The sequence below is a fragment of the Camelina sativa genome, chromosome 6, assembly GCF_030686135.1.
Source record: "Camelina sativa cultivar CO46 ecotype springtype chromosome 6, ASM3068613v1".
In the NCBI taxonomy this organism is placed as follows: Eukaryota; Viridiplantae; Streptophyta; class Magnoliopsida; order Brassicales; family Brassicaceae; genus Camelina; species Camelina sativa.
This window is the reverse complement of record NC_141885.1, coordinates 26,938,001-26,956,822: the sequence shown is the minus strand read 5'-3', so window position 1 is coordinate 26,956,822 and position 18,822 is coordinate 26,938,001. Positions and strand designations below refer to the sequence as shown.

At 36.4% G+C, this 18,822-nt stretch overlaps 5 protein-coding genes and 2 pseudogenes across 8 annotated transcripts; 3 read left to right on the top strand and 4 right to left on the bottom strand.

Moving 5' to 3' along the window:
- The first annotated feature begins 145 nt into the window (after positions 1-145).
- On the top strand, positions 146-3,306 carry LOC104793388 (protein EMSY-LIKE 4). Of its 2 annotated transcripts, XR_769286.3 has the most exons (11): positions 191-618; positions 991-1,202; positions 1,303-1,412; positions 1,510-1,759; positions 1,841-2,062; positions 2,164-2,232; positions 2,345-2,581; positions 2,661-2,729; positions 2,801-2,864; positions 3,014-3,121; positions 3,253-3,306. XR_769286.3 is itself a non-coding variant. In XM_010519740.2 (10 exons), the coding sequence occupies exons 1-10, from the start codon at positions 591-593 to the stop codon at positions 3,031-3,033; spliced, it is 1,281 nt and encodes a 426-aa protein (XP_010518042.2). In that variant the 5' UTR covers positions 146-590; the 3' UTR covers positions 3,034-3,306. The 2 variants fall into 2 exon arrangements, 1 of the variants encoding a protein (XP_010518042.2); XM_010519740.2 differs by having other exon boundaries at positions 146-618; positions 3,014-3,306.
- Positions 3,299-6,330, bottom strand: LOC104793387 (uncharacterized). Its single transcript, XM_010519739.3, has 3 exons — positions 5,572-6,330; positions 4,983-5,469; positions 3,299-4,439 (listed from the first exon to the last, which is right to left on the bottom strand). The coding sequence occupies exons 1-3, from the start codon at positions 6,054-6,056 to the stop codon at positions 3,486-3,488; spliced, it is 1,926 nt and encodes a 641-aa protein (XP_010518041.2). The 5' UTR covers positions 6,057-6,330; the 3' UTR covers positions 3,299-3,485.
- Positions 6,331-6,894: 564 nt separating this feature from the next.
- On the bottom strand, positions 6,895-9,510 carry LOC104793386 (protein N-terminal asparagine amidohydrolase). Its single transcript, XM_010519737.3, has 9 exons — positions 9,316-9,510; positions 8,884-9,066; positions 8,709-8,773; positions 8,518-8,614; positions 8,365-8,403; positions 8,088-8,267; positions 7,643-7,821; positions 7,376-7,495; positions 6,895-7,267 (listed from the first exon to the last, which is right to left on the bottom strand). The coding sequence occupies exons 1-9, from the start codon at positions 9,382-9,384 to the stop codon at positions 7,162-7,164; spliced, it is 1,038 nt and encodes a 345-aa protein (XP_010518039.2). The 5' UTR covers positions 9,385-9,510; the 3' UTR covers positions 6,895-7,161.
- Positions 9,511-9,614: 104 nt separating this feature from the next.
- LOC104793385 (uncharacterized) lies at positions 9,615-11,703 on the bottom strand. 2 transcript variants are annotated; one of them, XM_087454962.1, is made up of 3 exons: positions 11,453-11,703; positions 10,250-11,301; positions 9,615-10,159 (listed from the first exon to the last, which is right to left on the bottom strand). In XM_087454962.1, exons 2-3 carry the CDS (start codon positions 11,098-11,100, stop codon positions 9,853-9,855), a joined length of 1,158 nt encoding a protein of 385 aa, XP_087311088.1. In that variant the 5' UTR covers positions 11,101-11,301; positions 11,453-11,703; the 3' UTR covers positions 9,615-9,852. The 2 variants fall into 2 exon arrangements, with proteins under 2 accessions (XP_087311088.1, XP_010518038.1); XM_010519736.3 differs by having other exon boundaries at positions 9,615-11,301.
- A 2,347-nt stretch (positions 11,704-14,050) lies between these two features.
- LOC109133400 (uncharacterized) lies at positions 14,051-15,267 on the bottom strand. Its single transcript, XM_087454964.1, has 2 exons — positions 14,577-15,267; positions 14,051-14,531 (listed from the first exon to the last, which is right to left on the bottom strand). The coding sequence occupies exons 1-2, from the start codon at positions 15,217-15,219 to the stop codon at positions 14,176-14,178; spliced, it is 999 nt and encodes a 332-aa protein (XP_087311090.1). The 5' UTR covers positions 15,220-15,267; the 3' UTR covers positions 14,051-14,175.
- A 407-nt stretch (positions 15,268-15,674) lies between these two features.
- On the top strand, positions 15,675-16,656 carry LOC104793384 (protein VACUOLELESS GAMETOPHYTES pseudogene; annotated as a pseudogene). The gene has a single exon (XR_015560022.1). The product of XR_015560022.1 is annotated as a protein VACUOLELESS GAMETOPHYTES pseudogene (transcript).
- A 918-nt stretch (positions 16,657-17,574) lies between these two features.
- LOC104699443 (protein VACUOLELESS GAMETOPHYTES pseudogene) lies at positions 17,575-18,411 on the top strand (annotated as a pseudogene).
- The last annotated feature ends 411 nt before the right edge of the window (positions 18,412-18,822 follow it).

Genomic DNA, 18,822 nt, shown 5'->3' with positions numbered 1-18,822 from the left:
CAAACTCCATAACCATCATCGTATTATTATAAGATGTGTATATTTATTTGGGCCAAAATTGTGTCAAAAAACCTATTGGGCCTGGGTAAGACTTAAAATTTTACACAGAGTCTGAATATTTAAGAATCTTCTTTTAATTAATTTCACTTAAAAAAATAAAGATAAAAGATCTAGACGAAGAAACGTCGGTGTTTTGATTCCCTCGTAATGTTTTGATAGATTTTTTAATATGAGAATGAATCTAAAACTTTTTCTTTTTAATTTTTGGGTAATGTGTTCTTATTTTGGCAAATAATGAGCTTTCGGCAAATCTGTGTAATCTAAGAAGCTGAATCAATCAACTTCTTTTTACTTGAGAGCTCTCTGATTTGTTGCCCAAGCAAACATCAATTGATCTTTACTTCTTTCATCAACAACTCCACAAAGTTCAAAATTGAGCTCAACCAAATCAAAATCGAGTCTCTTTTTTTTTTTTTTTAGTCAAATTGAAATCAACATCGAAATTGTGCTTTCTTCTTTGATTCTTCCGTCTTTCGCAATTTCATCTTCCAGATTAGTCTTTCTTGAATTGGAGTTTTAACAGCTTCGTGATGGACTTCGAATCGTTTGATAGCAGTGGTTAGTTCCCAAGACTCTCTAGTAGCGATAAGCTCGTTTGTTCATCAGTTAATGAAATTTTAGGGTTTACACAACTTTTGGGATTTCTCCGTCCCGGTGCTGTTATACATTGTGGTTTTTGGTGAATTGGTGTTCAGTTCTCGTTTTTGTTTTCAGCTTTTTTTTGGTGTTTCTTGAAGATGAAATTTAGGTTCTTGTTGTTACTGTTAATAAGGAATGTGGAATATCGCAGGTTTACTTATTATGTAGAAACCGAGGTTGAAATTGACGTATACATATCCAGTTTTGATCTTAAGCTGAAACCTTTAGAGTGAGTTGTGTTATAATTGATTGTAAGTGGGTGATTACAAAGGGTTTGATTGGTTAATGCAGGAACAGATGATGATCTGCCACCGTCGCATAGGGTTCCACGAGGAGGAGGAGGAGGAGGACGTGTGTCTGTTAATGGTAGACCTGCTAATCTTCCTCCATCTTACCCTAAAATGTATGACGCTGATATGGAAGCTCAGATTCACCAGTTTGAGAAAGAAGCATACATCTCTATTATTAGAGCCTTTAAAGCTCAAGGAGATGCTATTTCATGGGTATTTTTTTGAATCTCGCTCTACTTTGATTTCTCTAGTTGTGTTAGATTCTGCTTAGGTGAAATGACATCTCTTTTTTTAATGAATGGATCTTTTTCAGGAAAAAGAAAGTGTAATAACTGAACTACGTAAAGAGTTGAGTATAGGGAATGAGGACCATAGAGAGCTTCTAGGTCGTGTTAACGCAGATGATACACTACAAAGGATAAGGTGAGAGCTACAAACTTGAGCATTCATCTGGTCGAAAAGGTTCCTTCTTTTTTTTTTTTTTTTCTATCCGTAACATACTGTTTTTTCGGGATATTAGGGAATGGAGACAGTCTGGAGGAATCCAACAAAGTATGCGCAATGCTGCTCAACTGGTTCACGATACATTGCCATGCCCTTCTGTTTCAGCTTCTATGAAGAAGCACAAACCAAACCAGCCTATTCCTTCTCAACCATTCTCCAGTCCGTCACCTTCTTTTCATCCTCAAGCTGATCCCACTCACCCCTTTGCTTCATCGGCAGCTAAACGAGGATCTGTTCCTATTGTCAAGGGCAAAAAGCATAAATCAGTGAGTTAAAAGCTCTCAGAAAATTTTGAACAATCTTTTGAATTGTGAAATTATTTTCTTACAAGTTACTTCTGTTTCTAGGTTTATCCTGGTTCGTCTTCCGCAAAACCTGTCTCATACAATCCTTCAGATCAACCTCCACGAGGACAAGTCATGAACAGATTACCATCTGTTCCTACTAGTTCAAGTGAACCCACAAACGGAACCGATCCTGAATCTTTTATAGGAAGAAGAGTTAAAACAAAGTGGCCTGAAGACAATACATTTTACGATGCTGTCATCACCAAGTATAATCCAGTTGAGGTGTGTGGCTTCTTACATTTGCATAAAGTTTCTGTTTTTTTTAATAAACTAATAAGTTTTATTATACATGTTTAATTTATTTTACTAATCTTGATTTTTAGGGTCGTCATGCTTTAGTTTATGACATTGGAACACCTAATGAGACATGGGAATGGGTTAATCTCACAGAGGTAATTTACTTTTGATTGGTAGTCTGCTGAATCTTATGAGGCGGATATTCAAAACTTTGGTCAACAATTATCCTCTCTTAGTTTGTAAAGAAGATCTCTAATTCTTTTACAGATATCTCCTGGGGATATAGAGTGGATAGGAGAGGATCCTGGGGTTGGTAATCGATATGGTTATAATGGACAAGGTCATGGACTGAATAGAACTACCGGACCCAACAGTGTTCCACAACGAGGAAGCAGTTTGGCGAAGAACACTATCAGAAAGGATTTCAGAACATCACAAAATGGAACTGGGAAGAAGAAACATCACGATATACGGATCCGTCAAACAAATGTCCTAATCAGAGAGGTTAGTATTAATTGATTACTTGGCATGTTTTACAGCGCGGTAGTTATGATTGTTTCTTAAATAATGATGGTTCTCATAGGTGGAGAGAGTTCTTGGTGCACACAATCCAGATCCTCAAGAAGTTAAAAGGGCTAAGAGAATTTTAGAGGTTCGATTGCTACAACAACAGAGATCCTTTTCTTTCATAATTTTGTGTTTATGTTATTACCTTTGATCTAGGAGCAAGAGCATGCACTTGTGGGCGCCATAGCAAAACTTGGAGATATTTCCGATGGAGAAAACGGCAAGTTTTTAGTTTGATACCATTAACTTAGCATCTTCAAGCCCTTTATCCTCCAGTGAAATTCTTCCATTTGAGCAATAAGACTGAGATGCCTATAACTCAAAATCAAATACATTCACTGAAATTCACCTTCCTATTCTTTTGTACAGAAGGTTCCTTTCGTCGATAGCTTATGCATAAATCAAGCCATTTTGCCAAGGCACAGTGTCATGTAAGGTCCACTGAGACTCTGAGAGCCGGTGAAGAAGAGATCTAAGGTCAGAGTCTCAACTTATGTAACCCTTTTTTTGGGTATCTGACTGTAATTTTTGCTGACACTAGGGGTCAGAGTTCTTGGTTTTGTTGGATATATGTTCAATTGAATGGTTTCGGTATCTGGTCTTTGTAGCTCTAGCTTTTGTAAGGGACTTAAATGGTGGAAATGAGCAAAAATATAACAGAAGAAGGAATGGATATTACTGATGCCAACAAGCCAAAAGACACTTTCCTAATCCATAACTATGAGAATATGATTTCTAATGTTAGAATTAAGATAATATACTCCAAAGCATACGCTATGGATATACAATACCTTGAGCTCTTAAGAAAAGCCAACAAAGCGGCAAAAGATGTTTTCTATTCTCACATTCTGATTCTTTTCTTTGGCTGTTTATTGTCCTTTCCCGTGCTTCCGGTATCCCTACCCCGTTTTCCCATAGCAGATGCGGTTGCAGTTGCTCCTGCCTCTATTGTTTTCTTCTGTGGTCTCCCGGGGGCTCTTTTCACCGGAGAAATCTCTACCCCGGCCTTCTTTTTACCCACACTGCTACTTCTAAGTTCTCTTGGTTTTGTTTTACTATCTTTCTTACCACCTCCACTGCTCTTATTCAGATCTTTACTTTCTTTCTGTGGAGAGTTCTTTAATCTCTTCAAGAAATCAGCAACACTCTTCTTCTTATCTGATGAAATCATCTTCTTCTCTGTTTTACCTGTCTCCTGCTTAGTACTATTATCATTCGACGAGTTTGTTTTCGACTCTGTCTGTTTCTGTTTGTTTTTGCTTTTACCCTTCTTGGTAATGTTAGAGATAGCCGCAGCAGCAGCAACCACTTTGTTGGCCCGTCTCGAGCTTCTTACACCAGTCACAATGTTCTCTTTCTCCTCTGATAATGTCTCTTCTTTCGTCTCCTCTTTTTGGCTAAAGCTTGACGACGAAGGAGAAGTCTTAGTGGAAACAGAACTCCTCCTCTTACAAACAACAAAAGGAGCCGAAGATTTCTCTCTAGAGAGAGACGAGTCTGACGTTTCAGCATCAGCTTGGCCACTATCCATAGCCGATACTTTCCGCTTTATTAACGTAGGACCATATTCCCCGGTCTCTTTCCTCAACTCTTGAGAAACAACGGCTCTTAGTTCGTGAGCAGCCATTGATTCGGCGGAAGATAAAGGAAAGAAGACAATGACGTTTGTAAAGAGAAGCTGTAGATCTCTGTAAAATGTGAGGGTTGAAGAATCGTAACATCCTTGCTTCAACTTTCTCTGTATTGTCTCAATGTCCAAATGTTGCTTAACCATGCTCTTGTAATCCTTAGCTTCCTGCGTTTTTAATGGACTTCACAAACGTAAGTTACAAACTAACATAGGCCCAAGTAATAATAAAAGTTAGCGGTCGGTGAGACACTACAAAAGCCATGCTACACCAAGACTCTGCCACGTGGACTAGATTGAGTGACCAAAAACGACAACGGTGACCACGAAAGAAGTGGGTTCGTTATATTAAAATTCTTTATTTTTTTTTCCCTCTACACCTTCTCTCTATCCATATTTAAAAACATTCACTTAAATTGTCCAAAACTAAACGTAAAAAAGATTTCAAAAAAATGTAAAGATTCCATATAATATACGGAATATCTCTTCAAAATTTTGTAAGAAGATTTTACACAGAATGAATATTGTTAAATTATGATTATGCATGTTTCTATAATTAGGTACGAATTAGTTCGTTTTTTCTCTCTTTTCCAATTAGTAAAAGAAACGCGTAATAAGAGTAATAATTAAGATAATTTCTTATTTTATTTAAGATTATTAAATATAAAAAATCGAAGAAAACAAGGAAAAAAATAAAGATAATGAGCATACCTGGCTCCGAAGCCGGCGTTCGAACAAAGATCCACGCGGATGGGACCGAATCAGATCAAGAAGACCTATCAACGGCTGTGATTTACTCTCATCCGATCTGATCTCGTCGGAACCACCGTGTTTCCTTCGTTTCCGTTTCCACTTCCTTTCCGACGTACCTGACTCGCCTAACTCGTCTGAGTGACTCGCTTCCGATCCTCTACTAACCGATCTTTCCTCCTCCGCCGTATCCTTACTAACCGGATCAGGATTATTATTATCACCATCCCGAGTCTCGTTTCCGCCAACTCTCTCGTCTTCTCCGACGGTTTCTGTAGAGTTCGACTCGTTCATCGAACCGTTATCCCGATCAGATTCCTCCGCCTTCTCACGGTGCTCAGTTTCAGAACCGTCGTTCTCCGATCTCTCTGTTTTCATCTCTTCTTCCAGATCTGGTTTCTCTTCTTCTCTCTCCTCCTCTAATTTCTTAACCTTCAACTGAAGCGATCTAAGAAAAAAAACCAAATAAAAAAAAAATTCAAAATCGGAAAACAAAAAAACAACTCAGATCCGTCGACGGAGAGACAGAGAATCCAGTTTTTTTTCGTACAGTATTGAAACATCGTATCGCTCAACTTCACGACGGAGCTCAGCTACACGAAGGTTGCGGAGTTGTTCGAGCCAAGATATATTATTATTACCGACTTTTTCTTCCTCGTCCTCCGCCGTTGCCGCCGCATCGGTTTTTTCTTTTTCGTGAAATCGACGTTTGAGATCCCGATACTTGTGTTTACAGTGATTAGCGGAAACGAGGTCGGAGAGGGAGCTCCGGGAACGAACATCCGTAGCGACGGAGTCCCAATCACCATATCCGTGTCGCTTAACGGCGCATGCTAATAATAACTCTTCCCACGTGCCCCATGCTTGTTGTGTTTGGCTCCTCTTATTATTAGTGTTATTATCATCGTCTTCTTCGATGCAATCATTAGTGCAGATGTAGTCGTTGTTGTTAGTATTGTCGACGTTCATGCTTCTTCTTCCTTGCTCAACTTTTTTTTTTCTTCCATATGAACTCTTCTTCTCTCTCACAAACATAAACGCTCGCAGTTTTAGGAATTTTTATTCTTTTTTTTTTTTTTTTGCTTCCTCTCATTAATTTTATATTTTAAATTTTGTATTGTTGCTTTCTTGTCTAACTCGCTAGCTTTTTTTCACTCAGCTTATTTTAATAGTACCTTTTTTCATTAGGGGTATTTAATCCAAATAAATTCCAATTCCAAATCAAAAAAATATCAGAGTTTAAATTTGTTTTCCTATATCCAAGCAATGAGATCTGTGCTTAATACTAGCAGCATACGAGACTATACTCACACCAATTCAATGAAAGGAAGTTTGAATTTCTTTTAAAAGGAATTTATACCAAACTAAATTTTGTAAGATACTATTATAGTTAGAAAAAATAAAACCTAAAAGTAGAGTACGTAACCCTAGTTTTAGCCGCTGCTTTTTAATCCTTTGACCCTTTCCCTTTTTCAAACGATTAAGGGCAAACGAAGTTTTAAATTGTAAATTTTAAACCCATGAACAAAAGCGGGGCCGGCCCAGTTAGGCTTCGTTCAACATCTTCAGAAAGGTCTGTAGACATTTACGTGAATGCCCCTATTTGGTTACTATAAATAGAATTGCTTTCCGTCGTCTTTGTTGGTGAAAGTTAGGTCGGACTACGTTTACGAATCATGCTTGTGTTAGTAGGGTAATGATTCAATCAGGGATAAACCTAAATAATAGTATGATATAAAGATGTTGGATAAGTTCGTGTAGTTAACCTTGTTCTATTAGAGATTAATGACTTCAAACCAAATTTAAACCAAAATCCGGATTAAATACCTTATACGTAGGTGATAGGTCGCATCTGAATAATTTGCAATTGGAATGTCTAAAGAACACCATGGGCCTCAACAATTAGGCCTAACGGACCCGATCGGTCCCATCAGGAACCAAACATACAATGCTTGTTACAAAAAAAAAGAAAAGAAAAGAGAACATCGTGTGTGTTCAAGAATCACATGTGTTCTTAACCATTTACAGATTTACGACCCCCGGGTGCAAACAATTCCATTAAAGTAAATGTAGATAGATACACTCAAACCGTTATTTATAGCCAGATTCGTGGATAATGTCACCGATTAGGGTGAGACAGTTAGCATTTTGTCCAGTGTCCATCAGCAGTCCTTTCAAACACACGTGGTTGTCTCCTTGGGAATGTTTTGCTCCACTCTGGATATTTTAGTAAATACTCCCAAACCCTGAAAACACACAACAACATAGGAGAATGTGAATCTACTATGTTCCGTTTGTTCTATATTATATAGATAATGATCCAAACCAATTGAAGCTAGAAAAATGGCTTGAACCTTCTTGAGTTGTCTACGAAGTCTGGACCTTCAGCAGAAGGTGAGGTAGAACAATTAGTGAGGATTTCTTCATCAGAAAGCTGATTAATTTCCCAAACATATTCAATCAGACGCATTGTCCTGTATCACAAACAAAAACGCAATTCATAAAACTGCAATGGAGAGTATATAGTAGATATAGTCTTTACTTAAGTTCTGGCGAGCAAGACAAATATAATGGTCGATGAGCTTATATGAAAAGCGGTACAACTAGTGTTTTGTTTTTACCAGCGGCATGGTGCAATAATGAACCTATCAGTTTTTGTGTCATATGTGTCAAGTAGCTTTCCCTTCCAGCTAGGATCTTCAAATGACGATGAAACTCGAATTCTACGAACAATCTCATCTGGACATCTAGATGTTCTGTCGAAACTGGCTGGGAAAATTGAACCGGTGGAGGTATTCACCTGATATAAAGGTTTCAAATAAACAGCTTAATGCTTATTACCAATTCATATGAAAAAACATTCAAGCAATTCTATTGTCTAGTTGGAAAGACAGTATTTTAATAACCAAAACCAATCGCAAAAGCGTAGTTTTTACATGTCACCTACGAAATTTACATAAACAATGGTCAATTTTTGATTCTTTATATGCAAAGAACCAATTACTAAATCCTAAGAGAACAAGGCATATGGTGTAAACAGCAGAAAGCAGACAAAAGTAGACTAACCAGACATCCATTGAAAATGGGGCACGTAGTCCCTTGTGCATCCAACTTGGTATTGTGCCCAAGAATAAAGAGGGTTTGAATGTGAAAGTTTTCTCGTCTCTTCTGGAAAGTATCTACTAATTTGCAACACAAAGGATAAGAGTAACCCTCTGGTTTGGCATAGTCACCACCATCAGCATTCTGCAAATAACGTTCAATGCATTCAGCTTAATAACATTTATAGAGCTTAGTCGTAACTACACTGACACTGAGAAATATAAAAATTTCTAGTACACACCTTTATGTCGACATCTTCATATCCACCAACCAAATGTACCTGCATACAAAGGCGTGGACATAATCAATTACAAAAGCACTCAAAATAAAATACAGAACGGTTACCATAAGCTCAAAGACACTTAGTATAATCTAAAGGAGAGAGATGATGTACATCTAACTCAGCATCTTCATCCTCTAAAACCAATGATAACATCTGGCTTAACCCCAAATCCACAATTTCTGGCGAATCCATGTGTGCAATAGACGTCCTGCAGTTTCAGATGAATATTAAATTTAGATTATGAAAAAAGACAAGTGATTGCGGCTTATCCTCTCAATAACATATATAGGATCATTCCTTACATTCCAGATTTTCTGTTGCGGATAACAAGCCCTACGCAAGTGGTTGCTTCATCAGTACCAACAAACTGATTCTCACCAATAAAACAACCAGAAAAGAAAAAAAAATCATTAGAGAACCAAAGAACACTAGTGACTACCCTTTAAAGATGGAACTGGTAAGGCAACAACAACATACATTGACAAGCGCTGGATTCACAACAGCAAATTCGCTTTGGAATACATAAACATATCTGTCTTTTGTTGAGCTCTCTGAATCTCTTTCACCGAAAGAAACATTCCGTTCCTCAAGATTCTTAAAAGAACCAGAAGCTGACATTATCACAGGATGACTCATTACATCAAGAAGCAAGCTACTTCCCTGTTCACCAAAATGATGTTTATGTATGTAAGCAATTTTGTTTTAAGAGTTTTGGCTAATTCAAACTCAAAACAAATTGTGGAGTCAACATTATCAGGAGATGATAATAAAATAAGATCAAATTGAGCAAAACCAATTCCAGGTTTAACGATCTAGAACCACATTACTAACTTATAAGCAAAAAATCCTAGTTAAACCCCTAATATAGAGATTCGTGAGTGAGAGACGACGAAGAAAAACTAAATTTACCTGCGATGAAGAAGACAAGGAAGATGAACTAATCTCATCTTCAATTGGTGTTCCATCAACATAGATCATTATCGCCGGCGAGAGAGTTCAACGACGGCGATGACAAAAGATTAAATCAATCGCCGAAGACTTTTTACAAGTCGCGTATTATATACAAAAAAAAAAAACATAAGTCAATAACTACTTGCCGTTTTCAGTTTCTGGAGTAAACAGCGTGACGTTTAATTTCCTAGCTACGAGATTTTTATGGTAAACTACGCATTTACCCTTAAATTTCTACCCCATGAAAAAACATAAGCTTGGGAAATCTTGAATTCTTAGAAATTTATATCAAACACTTCAAGAAATTAAGTTATTACATAAATTATTTTCCCAAAAAAAAAACAAAGCTATGATATCGAGAAGTTTAAGAGGCTAGCAGAAATTACAAGTACACATAGAATGTGCATACATACATCAGACAGACATGGTGTGACAAATGTGGTTTTTAGTAATGAAGGAGATTCAGCAAGACTCTGGGCGACGGTTTTATTACATTTACCTCAGCCTCCTTCTAGACCTGGTCCAAGGTCCATTGTTTACATCTTCTGTTCTTCTCCTAGACGATGAAGCTGAAGTACTTGAAGTAACCACTTCAGTAGGATTTACAGTTTGGCTTCTCGTCGCCATGGAGGAGCTCGGAACAGCAAACTCTCTATGTGATGATGAAGCTGTAGAACCGAGCCTGAACGAAATCGTCTGAGAATCATTGTTACTTCGGTTTCTCTGATAAGAAGAGGCAGAGGCTCGTACCGCTGCTGAAGGTCTTCTACGGTTTCTTCTCAGACTAGTTGTGTCAACAAAACTATCAACATCAAAAGTATCATCATCAAAGGGGGTTATGTCCGAGGTATCAACTACAAGACCTGGGAAACCAGCAAATGGTGTCATTAACCTCAAAGGTCCTAAAGCCAGATGATGATGTTGTTGTAGCCCACCATTGTCTCCTCCATTGTTTATTATGTTTGTCAAACCAAACTCTTCGCCTTGAGCTAACGCTTGTAGTCCTATGGAGTCAATAGTTCTCCTAATATGTTCGATTGTTTCGTGATCGTGCCCATGGATGAAAGGAATCCCTCGGTTTATGATCTTTTGACGAACACTTTCAACTCTTTTAGCATTAGGCCTTGGAGGTAGAGTAATACCACAGTCTTCAAACTTGGGTTTAGTACTAACACAATCATCTCCATTACCGTATATCGGAATCACCTCAGCGTCTGTCACTTCTCCATCGCAAACCGGACATTCCTTTATGTTTAAGTAAATCAAAGGCAGCTGATAGAAACAACCCCAACAGAACAAATGACCACAACAAGTCAAAATAGGAGATTCAGCTTTCTCTAAACATATGTTGCAGTCAAAGAACCCACCAGGAACAGAACTTGTCTTCTCCATGTTCAATGCCTTTGCTATCAAATAAGTCTTGTTTTCGCCGTTCTCCACAAGTCTCTCTCTAGAACGCTCATGTATAACTCCAGCAGTTGAATCTCTATGTTCGTTAGGCGAGACCAAAGCCGGTGTTGTTGTTGTTGTTGTTGTTGCTGTTGTTGTAGTTTCTCGTCCCCTGATTCTTGAAACTATAGCTTCGAGCTCTCTAATGCGTTCTTCAATCCGCTCTTGAGCAGATTCAATCTCATTTAACCAAGGAGAAAGCTCCGTCATCAAACTAGCCGGGGACTCAGAATCAGAAGATGGTTCTTGATTCAAATCAAGATCCATTGTCTCTCCTTGAACACTACTGCTCATGATATAGCTCAAAAAAAAGCACCAAGATTTACACAGATCAATCAAAACCCAGCAACGTCTCTTTGTAAATGGGTTAAAATCAATCTCAACGTTTACGATCCATAGCTGATAGATCCCACCGATTCTCCCAAATCAGCTTTTTTTTTTTCAATCGATTGAATTGGAAGTTCGTAAAATTCCGCAATCAAGCAACGCATGCATCTACATAAAACCAAACAACACAATCAAAAGGAATCAACTTTAAACTAATCTTTTTGCCCTATCGAAGAAATTTAAGAAAACAGAGAATTGACCGCACAATCGAAGAAAACAGAGACACATGACATATGAGTTCTGAAGAGAAAGAAGAGACCTTTTGAGATAGATCAAAAGAAGCGGCGTATGACGTAGATTTCGAGGGCGGTGGTGGCTCTCGTGATGATCGGTGGCGAGAGAGAGAGACCGATAAATAAAAAGGAAGAGAGGTAGAAGAAGAAGGGGAAGTAGGTCTTTAGGACAATTTAAACCAAACAAAAACTTTTTTAATCTCTCTTTACGACATATGGTTTGTCTTCCGAATGTTTAAGGTTTGTGTGGTTGCGTTAGTTAATACTTAATTGTAGTAGTAATGTGTTGTCTGTTTGATTTATGTGATTAGGTGAAGGTTTACAACGTTCCCTTATATTTTATTAAATATATATCTTTGTTAAATGACTCTTCCGAATGTTTAAGGTTTGTGTGGTTGCGTTAGTTAATACTTAATTGTAGTAGTAATGTGTTGTCTGTTTGATTTATGTTATTAGGTGAAGGTTTACAACGTTCCCTTATATTTTATTAAATATATATCTTTGTTAAATAGTCATTTAAAAATGTATTTTCCTTGGCATGAGCCTTGCAGAACATTATAATATTACTGCTTATTTTAACTAAACTATATTTTAACTCGCGGTACACCGCGGGAAGATACATTTAAACTAAAATATAAAAATTATAAATTGCATTTTTTGTTAATTTTTGTTTAATTTATTTAGTGTTTAAAATTATATAAGTGTATTTTGATAGTTAATATTAGGATTTAATCCGTAGTATACAGAGAAATAATTTACTTTTACATAATCATAATTTAATCAAGTTAATTAAATGTGTCTAATATTTTAATATTGATAAATACTTTTAATGAATAATTTTGTACTACAAAATAAAGATATTTCAAATTTACATTAATACTAATCCAAACCCGTGAAGCTATATAACCCTGTGAATTTGAATGATAGACCAAAAATAAAATAAGAAGTATTGAACCGAGAGAAAAGTAAACAAAAAGAGGGGGAGAGACATTTATAAAGCATAAAAACTTTAAAAAGTCAGCTATTTTAGACTGTTTTCCATCAGCAAAAGAACGTAGAGGTCACAATCTTATCTTTCAGCTGTGGCATGGGATGATGGGAGGCATAGGAACTGCTCCAGATTTGGTGATCACTCCATGACATCTGGACATATTTCATCACAGTTGTATATGTACAGTTGCCAAATGAGCATAGCAAATAGGTGCATCTTTTTATGTTGCTAGTGATACTAACTTGAGAATAGGGGTCAACATTATTTATAAGTGGATATATTCAACATATAGGTGGACATATTCAACTTAATCTCATTAATCACCACATTCAATTCTAAAATACTATAATTTTGTCCCAAATTTCTATATATAAAATCGTATAAAAACAAATTAATTAAAACAAATTAATAACTATAAAATCACATAATATATATATGGGAATATGCCAAGTTTATATTATTAGATTAATTTTGATTGATTATAAGTCATTAATTTTTTAATATGATTTTATATATAGAAATTCGGGCCAAAATTATTGTATTTTAGAATTGAATGTGGTGATTAATTAGGAAGATAGAAAATCAAATGTAGCTGATTTATAGGCTCCTCATAAATTTATATTTAAAATCGATTATTGTAAAGAATTTGTAGAGAGATTCTAGGAGAATGAAATTTGGAAATTTTATTTCAGATTTAATAAGGAGATAAATTAAGAAATTTTTGTTTTTGTTAATGGAAAAGAGTTGAAATGATTTTTTTTTATATAATTTTATTAAAGAAAATATTAAATTACAATGGCATGAGATGTAAATAATTCTCAACTTCAAGCCTTCTTTGCCAAAGTTGCTGTGAAAATAATAATATAGATATAATTATTGACCATATATACATATTAGAAACCAAAAAAGACCCCTGTATTATCACTAGTTTAGTAGTACCATAAATTTTCTTTTACATCTTTGACATTATTAATTTTGTAGTATCATCAATTTTCTTACATATTTTCTGCCGGATCAACTTAATAACATCACTAATTTAGTAGCAAGATATGAAAAATAGATGATAAAATTTAATACAATCATCAATTTCGTATCTTTAATTCATATTTTTTTTTTTGTCTTTTTTTGTCTAGAGTTTTAAGTTTTTTGGTCAAAACGTCTAGAGTTTTAAGTTAATTACTTTCTTTTTTACTAAACAACAATATCATCAATTTCATATCTTTAATGATCATCAGTAACATTTAGCTGATTATTGATTATACAAATAATCATGTTTATTTTTTTAGAAAATGTTAAATAAAAGAAATTTGTAAAGAAGGAAAATAAAAAGTAATATTGTGATATTGATTAAAAAAAAATACAAATCTTTCATTGAATTTGTGCATAAAATAGAATGCTGTCCTTTTTTTCTTTTTTTTTTGAACAACCGAATGCTGTCCTAATACATCATTGCTTCTTTTTACCATACTTTAATTGCGTTTAGGCATTACTTTTTATATCTTTTTTTATAAAACAAATTAAAATCCAACTTAACATCTCACCAGGCCCTCCTGCCAACGGTATTCTATTAAAAAAAAAAAAGAATGTCTCCGACCATAAGGATTAGCCTAACATGAAGACAGAGATGAAAGTATATATGAAACCATTTTCCATTTATTTGAATTGTTCAAATACATCACCAAAACGCAATAACATTTAGTATACTAATGAATAAAATAGATCAAAAGTTATAGAGATCTGCATGTTCGAAAACATTAATTAGGAGAAGAAATCAAGTCCGGAGAATAAAGTAGAAAGCAAAGAAGGGTCAAATCCAGCAAACACCGACGGGTCAACTGATGTGAAAACCGACGGATCAAAACCGAGAAAACCAGAAGACGAAGATGAACCGGGTCCATCAATTGGTCCGCCACTGCCCATTCCCAATGGTCCGAGCAATTCATGAAGCTGAGAGACCTGGCTTGGATTTTGCGGTGTATTGGTTACAAGATTATTAATCATCTCATTAATCATCGATCTAATCATAGGACTCGTAGTTGTCGGCACCACCAAAGGATACGGTTTATTATTAATAACCGGACTAGAAACATTAACAAAAGGTGTATTGGTTACAACTTACAAGATTGTTAATGTTTCTAGTCCGGTTATTAATAATAAACCGTATCCTTTGGTGGTGCCGACAACTACGAGTCCTATGATTTGTTCAACATGCTGGACCAAATTTGTAGTAGCAGCTAATTTTCTTCTAGCGCACAACAAATGAGCATCGAATCCACCACACTCTCTGCAGCTATAGAGCCACGAGTTAGACCCTAGACCACGGCAAATGCAACAGCGGAAGCTAGATGCCGTAACGGATCCTGGTCCCCCCGGTGGCACGGAAAACGTTAAAGAAAGTTGGTGGTGAGGGTGAGATTGGTGGGTGACTCGAGAAGGCATGTTAGCACAAACCGTGTGAAGATCGATTCCGCAGTCTCCGCAGTGGTAAGCGAAGCCGTCACCCTCTTTTCCGCATGCATCGCAGCGGAATCGTCCTTCTTGGTATTTGGGAGAAGGGATCAGAGAGAGGAGATGGTTTTTGTCGAAAGGGTGTCTGATTTTTTGAGGTAATTCGGAACATTTTAGGTGGATGTGGTAATTGCAAGGCTTGCATGAATACGATGGAAGATTTAAGAATTTTAGCTTGCAAAACACGCAACAAAAAGAAGAAGAAGATTGGTCTTGAGGAATAAGAGATGAGTTGAACAATGGATGTGGATGACTGAAATGTCGAATTGAGTCCTCTGGTTTTGGTCTTCCCATTGTTTTTGTCAGAAAGATTTAAAATGTTATTTTTAATTTGGTATATGAAAATAATTTCAATGGCTTTAGATTTTATATATAGGAAGACTTAATTTGTGGTAGACATTTGTTACCGTGTCAACTGGATCCTACACTTTAAGAGTCGAGAACTCGCTTGGCGACGACTTTGAAAGTCAATGGTTATATCGTACCCACTTGGATTATATATAGGAAAGCTCAATAATTGTGGAATTCTAATTTTTCGTCACTATTTTTCCTAAAAATATCCCAAATTGGAGATTTTAAATCAGATATCTGTATATTATTTGCAAGTCAAATGTCAACAGCCTTCTTTATATTATTAAACTACAACTTGGTAAATAATCAAAACTAAACTGAGAATTATTTTAGCCGAAAATGGAAATCACAATTCACAAGTCATCTAAATATTTTGCTATTTATAGTTTATGAACCTTTCTTACATTTAAACAACCAAATCAAGGAACAATAATGGCTTCAAACAAACCGGTTAATCGCCCATCCGTGAGGCACCCCAGTCACAACCATCCGCTTCGCATCTTTAAAGCTCGAAGCAAAGATGAGGTTGTTTGCTCTGGATGCGAGCTCGAACTAACGGGACAAGCTTTCAAGTGTATGAAGTCAGACTGCGATTTCTTCTTGCACAAGTCATGTTTTGATCTACCTCGTGAAACCAGCCACAAGTCTCACCCAGACCACTCTTTAACCCTGCTTCATTCCCCACCGTATGGTCAGTCATACACATGCAACGCATGCGATGAGTACGGATCCGGATTCACTTACAACTGTTCTGAATGTCAATACGATGTTCATGTTGGTTGTGCGTTTATCCCTGAGACCGTGGAGCGTGAAGATCACGAGCACCCACTCACTCTTCTCTACAACACACCATGCAAAGGTCGTGAGGATGGTGCGATGTTCATATGTGATGTTTGTGAAGAAGATATGTCAGAGAATCTTTGGGTTTATTACTGTCAAGAATGTGATTATGGGACGCATGTACATTCTTGCGCGGTTTATGAAGATCATGAGCCAAATAAAAAAGGAGGAGAAGGAAAAGGAGAAGGGAGCTCTGCGGTTTCAAGGATGAAGGAGTTAATGAAGGCTCAAGATGAAATGGCGGCGTTGCAGCTCGAGGCACGTATCAGGAACGATACTAATAATGCTATACTCGATTTATGGGATAGTCCAAAACGGAGATATTATTGATGATGATCAAGTCAACAAATGATAAAATTTGATACAATGAAAAAGCTTGTGGTTTGTCTTTCCTTTTGCAAATTTCGTTTCCTCGAGTGACTATGTGAGTTATTGTAAAGTTTGTTTGTTATTTCATGTAATTTTATCTTTAATTGTTATGCAAAAAAACCACCCACCAACATTTCACTTTATTAAAAAAAAAAATATTGTAATACAAAATATATAGCAGAACAACAAGCTGATTGATTAAACATTTATTTAACCATTTACATATATGAATAAGAGTGATGATCTCGAAAACTATTTAGAGGCGAGAGGAGAATATGGATGACTGAAAGATTTTGGTTTGTGAGATGTCGATCCAACACTTTTCAGTCGACGACTTTTTTCGCAATTGTATCGTAAAATTTGGTTTTAAAAAAGCAAAAAAAAATTGTATTGAAAAGTCAACGAGTATATATTGAAGGTCAAATTCGGATTATTCTGTTTCGAAATGTTTAAGTCTTTTTTTTTTCTTTTTTCTTTTCCTATTTTCCTCCGATCTTATCTATGATATACCGAAAGATAATTAGCATTTATTTGGAGACCTAATTATATCCTATTTTCTCTATATAATGTGTAGTAATTATTTTGTTCAAAAAACAAAAAAATATGTAGTAATTACATGCCCAAGTTGTTAACTAAATCAGATGTGATTAAAAAAATTCTTTGTTTCTACAAGTTATCTCTGTCTTAGAATAACTAAAATATAATTAGTCAAATTTTCCGTGATTTTATTTCTTCACTTTACATTTTCTCTAGTTCTTAAAGGTTATTCAGTCTTATTTGCTTCTTCTACTTTGATGGCTGGTGCATGGTAATGTGACTATGGAAAACATATACACATACATGTTACCGATGAATGGTGATGTGGATCCAACACTTTAGTCGACGACTCTTTCGGCGACGACTTCGAAAGTTAACGATTTGTATTGTTTGATCAAGTTGTTACCCACTTGAATTATACACCGGGAGCTCGATTATATTGTTGATGAACGAACTCGGAGTGTTTGGTCACTACTTTCTAACAAAGGCCAATCTAATTATGATAGTTTTGTGTCCAAACTTTGCCAACGTTTATGCCAACCATCTTTTACATTAACCTACGTACAACTTGGTGAATAATCAAAACAAAACTGAGAACGTGAGAATCATATAGGCAAAAATGGGGATCACAGATCTTGCTATTTATATAGTTTATAAACACTTCTTCCATAAACAACCAATCCAGAAACAATGGCTTCAAGAAAACCGGCTAATCGCCCAGCCGTGAGGCACATGAGTCACAACCATCCGCTGCACGTGTTCAAAGCCCGAGACAAAGATGAGATCAGCTGCTCTGGATGCAACCTCGATCTAACTGGACAAGCTTTCAAGTGTGCGAAGTCAGAGTGCGATTACTTTTTGCACAAGTCATGTTTCGACCTACCTCGTGAAACCAATCACAAGTCTCACCCTAACCACTCTTTGACCCTCCTTTATTACCCACCAAATGGTCAGTTTTATACGTGCTATGCGTGCGGTGAATATGGATCAGGATTCGTTTACAACGGCGCTGAGTGTCAATACGATGTTCATGTTGGTTGTGTGTTTCTCGCTGAGACCGTGAAGGGTGAAGATCACGAACACCCACTCACACTTCTCTACAACACACCGTGCAAAGGTAACGATGACGGTGCAATGTTCATATGTGATGTTTGTGAACAATATATGTCGGGGAATCTTTGGGTTTATTATTGCAAAGAATGTGATTATGGGACACATGTGCATGCTTGTGCGGTTTATGAAGATAACGAGCCAAAGGAAAGAAGAGGAGAAGGAGAAGAAGAAGCAAGCTCCACGGCTGCAATAGTGGAGTCGTTCATGAAGGCTCAAGATGAGATATTGAAGACGTTGCATCTCGAGGCATGTATTAACAAGTTTTCTAGTGTATGAAAGTTGAGTGAGGAATTCATCAATACGTCTTTCAAACTTTTTTTTTTCTTCTCTTTTACGTACTCTTATTTTTTTTTTTTAATAAAGAGGTTCCGGACTAAAGTCTATAATCTATTTTGAACCGAGAATCAGAGCCAATATTCACAATCGAGACCCTTTGGGTTGTTATGACTATGAGGTTCACCGGTTAAGTTATCTCATCAGCACAAAAATAAACCAGTGGCTTGGATTGATTTGCTGAAAGTCTTTTTTTTTTGTTTTTTTTGTGGTCGTCAATATTCCTACTGTGTGAATGTGGACAGTGGATCCTACACTTTCACTCGACGACTTCAAAAGTCAACGGTTGGAATGTTTGAATAAGTCGTTACCACTTGGATTTATATGAACCTGAATTATTGATGAAGACTAAAG

Coding starts and splice junctions, on each gene's coding strand:
- LOC104793385 (XM_010519736.3), bottom strand. CDS start 11,100: ATGAGCAGTAGTGTTCAAGGAGAGACAATGGATCTTGATTTGAATCAA.
- LOC109133400 (XM_087454964.1), bottom strand. CDS start 15,219: ATGGGAAGACCAAAACCAGAGGACTCAATTCGACATTTCAGTCATCCA. Junction 14,532..14,576: donor CGGCACCACCAAAGGATACG/GTTTATTATTAA, acceptor CAATCTTGTAAG/TTGTAACCAATACACCTTTT.
- LOC104793386 (XM_010519737.3), bottom strand. CDS start 9,384: ATGATCTATGTTGATGGAACACCAATTGAAGATGAGATTAGTTCATCT. Junction 8,404..8,517: donor ATGAAGATGCTGAGTTAGAT/GTACATCATCTC, acceptor CTTTGTATGCAG/GTACATTTGGTTGGTGGATA. Junction 7,496..7,642: donor ATTATTGCACCATGCCGCTG/GTAAAAACAAAA, acceptor TTTGTGATACAG/GACAATGCGTCTGATTGAAT.
- LOC104793387 (XM_010519739.3), bottom strand. CDS start 6,056: ATGTTTGTGAGAGAGAAGAAGAGTTCATATGGAAGAAAAAAAAAAGTT. Junction 5,470..5,571: donor CGATACGATGTTTCAATACT/GTACGAAAAAAA, acceptor TTTTTTTCTTAG/ATCGCTTCAGTTGAAGGTTA. Junction 4,440..4,982: donor AACGCCGGCTTCGGAGCCAG/GTATGCTCATTA, acceptor TTAAAAACGCAG/GAAGCTAAGGATTACAAGAG.
- LOC104793388 (XM_010519740.2), top strand. CDS start 591: ATGGACTTCGAATCGTTTGATAGCAGTG. Junction 619..990: donor CGAATCGTTTGATAGCAGTG/GTTAGTTCCCAA, acceptor TGGTTAATGCAG/GAACAGATGATGATCTGCCA. Junction 1,413..1,509: donor GATACACTACAAAGGATAAG/GTGAGAGCTACA, acceptor TCGGGATATTAG/GGAATGGAGACAGTCTGGAG.